General features: G+C 41.9%; 1 protein-coding gene across 3 annotated transcripts in view; it reads right to left on the bottom strand.

Annotated features, from left to right (window-relative positions):
* Positions 1-640: 640 nt before the first annotated feature.
* Positions 641-12,245, bottom strand: part of SLC37A1 (solute carrier family 37 member 1) — a 59,505-nt gene continuing 47,900 nt past the window's right edge. For all 3 annotated transcript variants that reach the window (XM_054004940.1, XM_054004929.1, XM_054004951.1), the window contains exons 15-19: positions 11,156-11,229; positions 9,080-9,158; positions 8,257-8,354; positions 5,546-5,598; positions 641-4,000 (exon numbers count right to left, since the gene is read on the bottom strand). In XM_054004940.1, coding sequence (XP_053860915.1) covers positions 3,985-4,000; positions 5,546-5,598; positions 8,257-8,354; positions 9,080-9,158; positions 11,156-11,229 — 320 coding nt within the window. In that variant the 3' untranslated portion in view covers positions 641-3,984. The remainder of the gene's footprint in view (positions 4,001-5,545; positions 5,599-8,256; positions 8,355-9,079; positions 9,159-11,155; positions 11,230-12,245) is intronic.

Genomic DNA, 12,245 nt, shown 5'->3' with positions numbered 1-12,245 from the left:
AAAAGCTTTCTTAACTGGAAACTTGCTTTCACCTCCTAGCATTTTCCCCCCATGCAGAAGTGCTTTTAATCCCATTATATCTCTAGGAGAGTCACACAACATTAAACACTGTAAGTTGATCAAGACCATGAAATTCTTGAGAGGGCTGGGAACAGAGAGGAGGGAAAAGGAGAAAAGATGGGGCACAGTAAAGGGGGGAAGACAGGAATATTCATTGTCTGCGTATATGGACTATATATCCAAGAACAGATGGAACATAATAGACAGAGTTTAAATGGCACTCTAAGGTAACTAGTTTAAGAAGTGCTGGGCCCTGTCTCCTTTCTTGAGTGTCTGCTTTCACACAGGACAGAGAGGAAGGCTTAATGTCTCTCAGTGATAGAAATTGGTCTAATAAAAGCTATTACCTTACCCACATTGTCTCTCTAATGGTCACATTGGTCATTGCATCCTGCTCCAAGGTGTCTAATTCTACTTTCAGGTAAGAAAGCCACTGTGTCTGAAAGAAAGATTCTAGTTTGTTTTCCTTAATAAATTATCTCCACTACTTCCGCAAGAAAGGGGCTACTCTCACAGGCAGGAAATGGACAATTTCCTTATTAAGATATAAAAGAGGAAAAAAGCAATCCACATTTTAAACTTAAATACAGAATCCATCTTTATTCAATATATGCTATGAAAAAATATTTTAATCTGCAAATAATCAGTATTTAAAATGGAAACACTTCACATTCAGATATTAAGCCTACTTTGACTACCACACTTCTACATTCCTGTACACATTTGTCACCAGATTTGTTCACCCCCAGGTGAATGAGTATTGACACCAGAAGCTAACAAAATGCACTGTTTGGTCAGAATGCAAGGAATTTTAGGGCTGATTATAAAAGAGAAGTGACCAAATTCCTTCCTCATGGGCAAATTAGGTATGGGAGTTAGACCTTCAAATTTAATTATCTGCACCGGAAAATGATTACACATGCAAACTGTGAACACATTTAGAGGTTAGGCTGAGGGCCCTTTGGAAATTTTAAGCCTGATTCTGCTGTTCTTAGTCAGGCAGAATTCCTGTTACAGACAAAACTCTTTGGCCTTAATGAACAGGGAATTTCATATGACGACAAATTTTTTTCCTGGCACAGAAATTAATCAATTTCCTAGCACCTTAGAAAACATTGTTAATGCTTCACCAGGTTTGTTATTCCTCAACATATCTTGACATTTAATTTGCTGGCTAACATTTTAGTGGTTTTTTTTTTATTTACAGATGTGGATTCTCCCACTCAACCCCAAATAAAGTGGTAAAGAGAATATCACAACACTGAAGAAAATCCCACATGAGTTAAGTGAACTGCAAGGATTGTGTAAATTCAAAAGAATCTAAACTTCCGAGCCATAAAGGACACAATGTGAGTAGCTGAGAGCTCTAATTCACCAGTGCAGTCAGTGGGAGGGAGGGCTTTTAGTCCTGCCTGGGACACGTTCACTGCCTCACATGTGGGCTCTTATATTGCAAAAACATAAAAAATGAAATGAATAATGTCAGCTCCTAAGAAGGAAACACTTAAAATTGGAATACACTAAACATCTTAACAGTATAATTCTGTTATCAACCATACAGTTAGAAGCACTTTAACATAAGACTTTAGCTGGAGTGACAAAGCTTTAAAAACAACTACTTGCAAATGGTGGAGTTTAAGAGTAAAACGGTTTTGACAACTATGGCCTGAATCCTGCAAAGACTTAGGCATGTGCTTATCTTTATGCAGTGTGTGCGGTCCCATTGATTTTAATGAATCTGTTCACAATGTGTGACGTTAAGCATTTACGTAAATCTTGCAGGACATAGACCGTTGTCTGGCATGGATCACACATGGACTTTGGCACATGCATAAATCTATTGGATTGAGGCCGATTCTTTGCTGAGTAGGGACCTTTATTTGCAACAAAGTGCATAGGCAAGTGCTTAGCTTTAAGCATTTGTGAAGTCTTGTTCAAGTCAATGGCATTTAAACACGTGCCTAAGCGCTTTGCTGAATCAGGGCCAAAAATGCAAAAAAACATGAGAAAAGCATGAGTTCAAGAACAACTGCTCAAAGGTTAAAGGATTTAAAACAAAACAAAAATACCACCACCCAAAACAACCCAAAAAGATTAAGCATTGTGCCAGAACCAAAAATGCAAACAAGAAGTTGATGAGAAAGAAGAAATTTCTTTGTACGTTCTGAAGGGTTATTTTAAAAAAAGGTTATTTTGTTAAGCAAGTGAGGTATGTACAGTACCACAGTGTTTTGTAAAAAAGTTAAAAAAGCAAAAAATTCAGAAGAACAGTTCTGCAGAGGTTTAATAAATACACATTATAACAATATACAGTTTAAGTCTATTTAACCTTTATAGTCAACATAATAAACATCTCTTTTATAGAAATTCCCTTTAATATTATTGTACATCTTACAAATATTCACGAGAAGCTTGTCTTTTATTGGAAGGAGATTAAAAGCTGTCAGATCAAGAAGAAACAGTGTATTATGAAAACACTAACACTTGCACTTACAGGATAATATAAACCTCTGAATTTCCTTTCCCGACTTTATGTCCAGTATGTGGGTCAGGTTTTTTTTTTTTTTTTAAACCATATACTTTGGCTCTAAACTTGGACTGCAACATTAGTTTTTTGACAGATTTTTGGTGCTATGATTAAGGTCCTGATCCTGCAATGAGCTCGGAGTGGACAGACTCCCTGCACTGCATCCAGCCCCATTGAAGTCAATGGGTGCTTGAACTCAACACCATTTCAGGATCAGGGTTTAAACCAGCCAATTTTTTGTTCACCCATTAAAAAAAATAAAATAAAAAAGGCAGCTAGTGCTAAAGCTTCAGTCACAGGTGAGACAATGCCTTTGCCCTCCAAATTAAAAATAACCTGCAACTCCAAAGGAGCATATAGAATTAACAATAAAACAATTCTCTAAAGTTTGCACAACCAGTGTATAATGCCCTACAAATCATTAGAACTCCTGACAGGAAATGCGCCATCATAATGAGCCTCTTTGTTGTTTGAGTCTCCTTTTCTGACAACCCCAAATGAGCAAAACTCCCCATCCAGGGGGCTAGTGGAGGCTACTTTTTTACCGCACATTGTAACTACTTATGTACAAGTTCCAATATATTATACATAAAAGAGCGGAATGCTGCCCTGGGGATTTTACAGTGTAGGATAAGTTAGTGCTGTAGTGAAAGTCTGATAATATGGTCAGACTACTTTCTTACTGTTTAAACTGTTTCAGGATATTGAGTAGCAGTGAATCTGAGACAGCTGGTACTTTTACATAGTGTGATGACCTTATCTTTTAAGAGGTGGCATAAATGGGTGACAGGGGACGGTTCATTTGATGATTACCTGTTCTATTCATTCTCTCTGGGGACCCTGGCATTGGCCACTGTCGGAAGACAGGATACTGGGCTAGATGGACCTTTGGTCTGACCCAGTATGGCCGTTCTTATGTTCTTAAAAGACACTTCGCTCACAAATTCTTTGCTAATACCATTGGCACATTCCACTGCTGAAGCATCCGAAGAGAGTTCATTTTCTTCTTTGTGCTCTATTCTCAAATCTCCTTGCAGTTTGTTAAAAATAAGCAGTTTAAGGTTTACTTAAAATATCCTATCAACATGAATCAAAAGGCACTTGGTATTTCTTTTTTGGCTCAGTTAAGGCATACAGCTTCCCAAAGCTTCTGTCTCTTCATGTGATAAACAGTCACCATCCTGAGAGACTGATGTATGTGCAAACAGGAAACAAAACAAAAACAAAAAAACTTCACCAGGAATTCACCAGCTGAATTTCTCAATCCTGTCCTGGTAAATGTGCAAAATGCTCCACAAGACAAATCACAAATACAGAATAATTTATTCCACAGTCTTTTGAGGGCGTAGTTTTGATCACACATGAAGACCTTAATTCCATGTCTGAGATATCATAAGTCAGTGTTCCTTAAACCTGTGAAAAAATACCTAATATGAGAAGTTTGGAAGCAGTGCATAATAAGATATCAATAAATTCAAAATGCTGTCCACATTCTTTGTTATACACTTTCCTATTCTATGCTATATTTACAGATGAGGGACCTGATTTTGATTTCACTTGCACTCGTTTTACTTTTGTATAACTCCATTGATTTAGTGGAACTTCTCTGGGTTTACACTGGTTTAAAATCATAGAATCATAGAATATCAGGGTTGGAAGGGACCTCAGGAGATCATCTAGTCCAACCCCCTGCTCAAATCAGGACCAATCCCCAACTAAATCATCCCAGCCAGGGCTTTGTCAAGCCAGGGCTTAAAAACCTCCAAGGAAGGAGACTCCACCACCTCCCTAGGTAACACATTCCAGTGCTTCACCACCCTCCTTGTGAAAAAGTTTTTCCTAATATCCAACCTAAACCTCCCCCACTGCAACTTGAGACCATTATTTCTTGTTCTGTCATCAGGTACCACTGAGAACAGTCTAGATCCATCCTCTTTGGAACCCCCTTTCAGGTAGTTGAAAGCAACTGTCAAATTCCCCCCTCATTCTTCTCTTCTGCAAGCTAAACAATCCCAGTTCCCTCAGCCTCTCCTCATAAATCATGTGCTCCAGCCCCCTAATCATTTTTGTTGCCCTCCACTGGACTCTTTCCAATTTTTCCATATCCTTCTTGTAGCGTGGGGCCCAAAACTGACACAGATGACGCCTCACCAATGCTGAATAAAGGGATATGATCACATCCCTCGATCTGTTGGCAATGCTCCTACTTATACAGCCCAATATGCTGTTAGTCTTCTTGGCAACAAGGGCACACTGTCGACTCATATCCAGCTTCTTGTCCACTGTAACTCCCAGGTCCTTTTCTGCAGAACTGCTGCCTAGCCATTCGGTCCCTAGTCTGTAGCAGTGCATGGGATTCTTCCATCCTAAGTGCAGGACTCTGCACTTGTCCTTGTCGAACCTCATCAGATTTCTTTTATCCCAATCCTCTAATTTGTCTAGGCCCCTCTGTATCCTATCCCTACCCTCCAGCGTATCTACCACTCCTCCCAGTTTAGTGTCATCTGCAAACTTGCTGAGGCTGCAATCCATGCCATCCTCCAGATCATTATTGAACCACCCTTTTCTTCCTGCCAACTTCTGAAAAAAAGTACAAATTGAGCTATTAAAATAATTCCAGCACCAGCCAACCAAAAACCTCATATTGCCAAGTTTCACACTCAAGGGTGATAAATTAAGAGGGCCCCAACTTTTGGAGAAAATGTACAGAGAATGTGACAGAGAACTCAATTTTCTCTACTGTTTTAAAAAATAGTTTTTAAGAAAGATTTTCATGATTTAAAGAAAAAGAGGTTACTCTTTACAAAACAGAAAAATCCCACAGATTAAGGTACATGCACATAAAGGAAGAATCCATGATTTCTGCAAGGAGAAGGAGCACATCAAAGGTGGAGAAGCCAAGAATGACATATGAAAACATTTAATCATCATATAGAAAAACACAAGTAACAGACTTACAAGGTCTGGTCCATCTTACACTGGAGTTCTTTTCGTATAAGACGGAGTAAGAACTGTACAAAAAACAAATCTGGGTTAAATATCTAGACAGGTGAACCACTCAGCTAAGTTTTCAGTGTCAAACGCACACTGCTATTCTGAATTCTTCATTTATTGTTATCCCGGTTCGACCGAATGGAAACCCATTATATTCTCATATGTTCAATCAATGGTTGGAAGATGAATTTGTACCACTCACGTGAGAGGAGCTAAATCAAAGTCTTTCTCTGTATCAGCAAGGATCCAGAGGTTATGCAAGGACTGGAGGACTGGACATTTTTCAAAATAGAACATTTTTGCAATCCCACCCGCATTGTGACAAAATTGAAAAAACAAAAACTGCCGTTTTTTTCAAATGATTTTTTCTCTTCCTCTCCCTACATACCTTTCCCCCCCCTTCTGCCCACCTTTTCAGTGGCAAAGTTGGGGGGGGAGGAGGGAGAAGAGGAAGGAAAACTGGAGAAAACCCCCATCCCACCTCAACAACCCTGCCCCAAATTCCCAAACATTTGGGATTACTATTTCAAACAAAAAAATTGTTCCACTTCTAAATCTGTGGAATGAAAATGAGTGAAATTCATGGTGATTGTCCACCCTGCCTCACCATTTTTTACCAGTTCTAACAATAACTATTTTATTATTGTACCAGCAAGACTCTGATGAGACCAGCAGAGGGAGCCCAAGACTGCAAGAAAAATGGTATCTATTATACCACCATTGCTCTGAGACACACATTTGGGTCTAATCCTGTAAGCAATTAAACTTACTCAGGTCCATTACTGACTGCAGGATCAGGCCCTTTATACTTATTGTCATAGGTATACCAATTAATACAGCCCTCCATCAAGAGGAAACAGAAGAGTGATCTTACAGACGATGTTTGATGAAAAACCCATGCTAAGAAAATTTCAATCTTCTATGTTTTCTGGCTATTATCAGTGTGAACCAGTTACAACTATTCTTAGAAATGAAGGCTGATTTTTCAAGGCACCTACTCCCCCTTTGCACATTTAATTCCCATTGGAATTCAATTGAATTCAAAGGCCTAATTCCCTCATGCACTTTTGGAAAAAAAAATCAGTTTAAAATATAGATCTTAAAAGCTCTATTTGTTATATTGGGGCAAAAAAAGAAAAAAGGTTCCAATAGCCGGATTTATCACCCTGACAAGGAATTTACCCACTGGCCAATATAAATCCTGGCAGCACCAGTAATGGCTGAGTAAAGAAGTTATGCAGTCATGTATAAACACACATTCATTCATTTGATAGGACCCAGCAAGTGGGAAGCAGAGGTTTCCATCTATGATAGAAAGGGACATTCAGCTCCTTCAAAAGAATTGGATCTTGTACCGGGCCATAGCAACATGAATGCAGTCTCTTGGTGTACTAAAAGAGCTACAGTCTAAAAACTACTGAATATTTGTGGGAGTGCCTCTTGAAATCTGACTAACTTGTCCATTTTATTTATTAATTTCCAAACATCTTACTCTATACTGTGGAACAACTTGGCAACAAACCAACCTTTTTCTTGAGTTAGAGATGTGCAATCTGACCCTCACAGGGGGACTGCTTCCCTTAGGGTGGCCATATAGCAAATGTGAAAAATCGGGACAGGGCGTGGGGGGGAGAATAGTTGCTTATCTAAGACAAAGGCCCTAATATCGGGATGTCTGGTCACCCTACCTTCCCTGCATGTACGTGACTGAATTCAATGGAACTGTATGGCATACGGGACTGTCCATGCAGATCAGACAGGGGCCTGATTCTGATGTGTCTAACAAAAATTTAGCCCTTCAGTCATCACCTTCCAGCAAGTGATACCAATGCACTTTACAAAGGATTAATAAATGAACCTTCCCTAACCCTCTCTGAGGTGGGTCAATAATGTCATCCTCCCTTGGCAGAGGGGCAAACAAGAGGCACATAGAAGTTAAGAGATTTGACAAAGTGCATTCAGGAAGTCTGTGGCAAAATTAGAAACAGAACCTCCAGACTATATTCTCTGCTGCTGTAACACCACTGACTTTAATAGTTACACCAGCAAGTAATTAGTCCACAGATCTCCTGACTCCTTATTTTGTGCCTTAAACACCGCAGAAGACAATCTGCCTAGAAAAGATAAAATAGGACAAGTCAGAAACAGCCTCTTTTCAGATCATCCCATCCATTACACTTTGTCAAATAGGAGAAAGATGTGATGGACACCCAATTGGAATACGTGAGGCATTCATTCTTAACAGTTGAATTACCATGGTGATACTGATTCTGTGGCAATGCAGCAAAATGTGTTACTATTTCAGTAAATTGGCACTGCTGCTTCGGTGCTGCCTTTAAGAGAAAAAACAGAAGAATTCTTCTGTGGGCCAAAACTGGTGTGAATTTTTGCTTCCAACTATGTTTGTGGCAATCCCTTTGGTGAGCTACTGCATACAGATATCACCCATTGAAGCTAATCTGCTCTCCGGCTTCAAAGTTCAACAAGAATTTCAAAATGCTCATCTTAGTTCTTTAAATAAAAAAAAACAAACAAAAAGAACTCTACAATATGAATGGAAACTTCCCACTCAATAATAGAATTTACAAATCACACTACAAGGAGGAAATTTCCATTTTAACACAAAGGGCTTTATAAGAAAGAAATATGGCACTAAATGTTTTATTTAGACTTACTAATAAGGCACATGCATCTGCCACCATTAGCATGTAAAATACATTGTTCCAACCAGAGGGAGAGATGAGACCAGCTAACAGAGGCCCGAGAGCAGCACCTAAAATACAATAATGACACAACATGTTCAAATTCTGAGATGGAAACATCACTAGTTCCTATGACAAGATATTCTGTGTTTGGATATTTTACTCAGTTTCAACCTTCATAAAAGCAAACCCATTTTGGCATACATTTGTAAGAGGATCCATACGGTTTATAGACAGTATATATGGCTGCAAAGCTGCCATAACACTGGTGTAGCTGGATGGCCAGTGGATGATTCCCCTTGGTTAGAGGTGTCTGCAGGTTGTGTAGGTCTATCACGGTGGATTTCTGCCTCCCTCACCACTGCTGGTGCAGAGGGCATAACCAAGGCATCCTTGATCTCAGGTACCCAGAACAGTATACTGTTCTAATTTGTGCTGGGGGCCAGCCCACCACCACCAAGCCTGGGAAAGTACAAAGGAGGCCTAAAGCCATCTTTGCCCATTCCGCACTCCCAAAGTGATGCTTAGTACTGGCCAGGTGTGACATGGAGAGAATCCAGCTTGATAAAGAGCCTGAGTTGATTTTGTAGCACTGGCAGTTGGGGGGGGAGGGAGCCATCTTTTCATATGCAAACTGCGCACACGTGATGTGCAAATCATTGAGACACAGACATGGAACTCCTTGATGCCAGCTTTAGTCCACTTTCAGAGCAGAACTACACTGTAATTCTCTAGCACCTAGAGCCACAGAAAGCCTACTGCAGATAAGGCAGGCAGCTTCCGAACAATAGCTTACCTACAGAACCTGTTCCATCGATGATAGCCGTAACTGTGGACAGGGCTCTTGCATTTCCTTTCAGACTTTTATGGGTACCCTACAGTGACAAATATTCATTTCAGAACCATTTACAGATGAGCCTGGGAAATGGCCATGTATCTGCGTCATACTCTTGGCCTTTCCCATAGAAAAACATATCATGAAATAATGGACAAATACATAGAAAATCATAGAATATCAGGGTTGGAAGGGACCTCAATCCATGCCATCCTCCAGATCATTAATGAAGATATTGAACAGAAGCAGCCCCAGGACCCTTGGGGCACTCCGCTTGATATTGGCTGCCAACTAGACATGGAGCCATTGATCACTACCCGTTGAGGCCGACGATCTAGCCAGCTTTCTATCCACCTTATCATCCAGCCCATACTACTTTAACTTGCTGGCAAGAATACTGTGGGAGACCATATCAAAAAGCTTTGCTAAAGTCAAGGAATAACACGTCCACTGCTTTCCCCTCATCCACAGAGCCAGTTATCTCATCATAGAAGGCAATTAGGTTAGTCAGGTATGAACATGTTAGCATGAACGTTACCAAGTAGCGTTCCATAGGTATGGACAAGACCCTTTTATCATTGCTTAAAAAAAAATTCCCCATGACCAATCTATTTTAATGATGTTCTTTATAAATAACCCCTTCTATTCTGCATGCAAGGTGTTCAGGCAGAATGGGTTGTGCTTGAAGCCTGCAATTTTTCTCTGAAACTGCATAGTGGTCTGTCAGTACAGCCATTGTTGATATCAGAAAGCTCTGCAGAATAGAAGAGAATCACTAGTTGGACAAGAATACTAACAAAGCTAGAGTATCAATGATAAAAGCCATAAAAAGGGCCACTCAGCAGGTTATTGAGTCAAAAGGCACCAAAAGGAAGTAGTTGTGAAGGCCATTTTCATTAGGCCAGTTATTCAATAGGACTGCAGAGCAAAACGAATGATCATAGGAACAATTTTATAACTTGGTATATAGGAGACTGAATGGCTCAGAGGATTGTTAAGAAGACAGAGCCTTTCATTTACTCAGGGCACTGAGGAGAATTCAGTCTAGGTCACCAGTCGCCTAAAGTCATTAGTGTCAGATGGTTGTTTAGTGAAATATGAGAAAATCAGTTGGCGGCTTCTGTCCAGCTCCCAAAGGGCAGGTGTCTATGTGACAAGATCCTACAGTCTAGCTGCCAGTCACAGCAATGAGGCTATTGACTGAATGGACCTGAAGGGGGAGCATTCTCTCAACCCTACCGGTGCTTCCTTTTGATCACTAAGGAGGCTCAGGAGGAATGCTGGGATGGGATGGGGTGTGGATTTAAATTCCGCTGCCTTTCCTCTACCTATTCTGCTGGTGAATGACCTCACTCTGTGGGGCTCCCACCATCCAGCACCTTTCAAAGCAATACATTTACCTAGCATTGAGAAGCAAAATTGAAGAAAAGGTACCTGGGGCAATGTTTTCATGGAGCATCTGCTGCAGTCAGACCACAAGCCTGCAGGGCCTGTTGTGGCAGGGTGGCAGGGAGCACAGGCTGACTGGGGTGCAGTATATGGGTGAGCAGAGGCTAACATGAGCACAAGGAAGGGCAAGCACCAGGCAGTGCCCTCCACACCTAATGGAGATAAGTCTCCAGCCCATTGCACACCTGGTCCCTTACTCTCAAAGGTGCAGGGTAAAAAAAGTGCAGGATGTGGGTGGCAAATGGCACGTCTCCTGTGACCTTATGTGTGATCCTCAGCATGCACATGAAGTGTTTATCTAAGAGATCCCCTCTTTGATCTCTCTTCTTACGAGGCAGCAGTAATTATCAGTATTAACGCAGGGTTGAGTTCTTTAATGCTCCCCATCCTGCTCATTACTCTTTACCTTGTACACAAAAGTGCAACAAACACACCACATCTGTACTACGCAGAATTGAACCCTCAATGCTTTACACACATTTACTACTCATCACAGAAACCCCCATGTTTCCCCCCCCCCCCCCCGCGCAAATGAGAGCAAACGAGCGGGTCTGTCTGCTAAATGTAAAACAAAAGAGCCAAACTCACCAAGTCGGCTGAGACCGCAGTTGTGATCAGTGCATAAGGACCGTTCACCAGGGCTCCACTGATAAGCAGCATAACTGTTGGAAGTTCGATGAAGAAAAGTAAACACAAAGTTTCCAGAATTGATGTTATTTATAATCACAATCCCACGTGATGATCTAGACCTTGATCATTTAACATACTACATGTCTTTAATAAATGCAATGTAACTACAAGAGTATATTCATGGGAAGTACAATTTTGCTTCAAAATGGCTACCAAGGAAAACAAGGGTAAAAAGCCATCTCAGTAGCAAGCAGGGCTTTTTTGCCGCCCTAGGGCCAGAGTGCCGGGAGCAGGGCGGAGAGCCCCCGGCGGCCAGAGCGCCGGGGGGAGGGCGGCGAGGCCCCGGCGGCCAGAGCGCTGGGGGGACGGCGGCGAGCCCGCCGTGGCTCTCCACTCTCCCCGACCGGCCGGAGCGCTGGGGGGAGGGCGGCGAGCCCGCTGCGACTCCGCTCTCCCCAGTGTCCGGAGCGCCGCGGGGAGGGCAGCGAGCCCAGTCGCGGCCCCGCTCTCCGGCCGGAGCGCCCCACCGTGCCGCCCCCCTCCAGGCGCCACCCCAAGCACACGCTTGGTGGGCTGGTGCCTGGAGCCGGCCCTGGTAGCAAGGGACAGATTTAAGCACAAAGGGGCGTTTGCTTCCAGCACAGTGGAGAACATGATGTGTCCACTCCCAGCTCTTCGGCTGCTTGTACTTTTAGACTGTAAACCCTTCTGGGCGGAGAAGAGTCCTTTATCTGTTTGTACAGGGCCTACCACAATGGGGCTCCAAAGCTCAAGGGGGCCTTTGGATGCTTGTGCCATACTTACAAAACCTCACCACCAACACTGCCTTCACATTTCAACTCCTCTCCTTTTGTATTTGGTAGTAGGCCACAAATAAACTGAGATTATCCCAACAAAAGGTCAGAATCCCTTTACGTTTATAAGACTCTTTAATCATCTCTGATACTTGGAAGAGGGAATCAAGCACTCTCAGTTCCAGGTACAGAAACCAGTGTTATTCACTGGTTATTCATGGTTCTCACTCCCCACCTCCACTCATTTCCTGGCC

This window comes from Malaclemys terrapin, chromosome 1, assembly GCF_027887155.1.
Source record: "Malaclemys terrapin pileata isolate rMalTer1 chromosome 1, rMalTer1.hap1, whole genome shotgun sequence".
Classification (NCBI taxonomy): Eukaryota; Metazoa; Chordata; order Testudines; family Emydidae; genus Malaclemys; species Malaclemys terrapin.
This window is presented reverse-complemented; position numbering and strand designations above follow the sequence as displayed.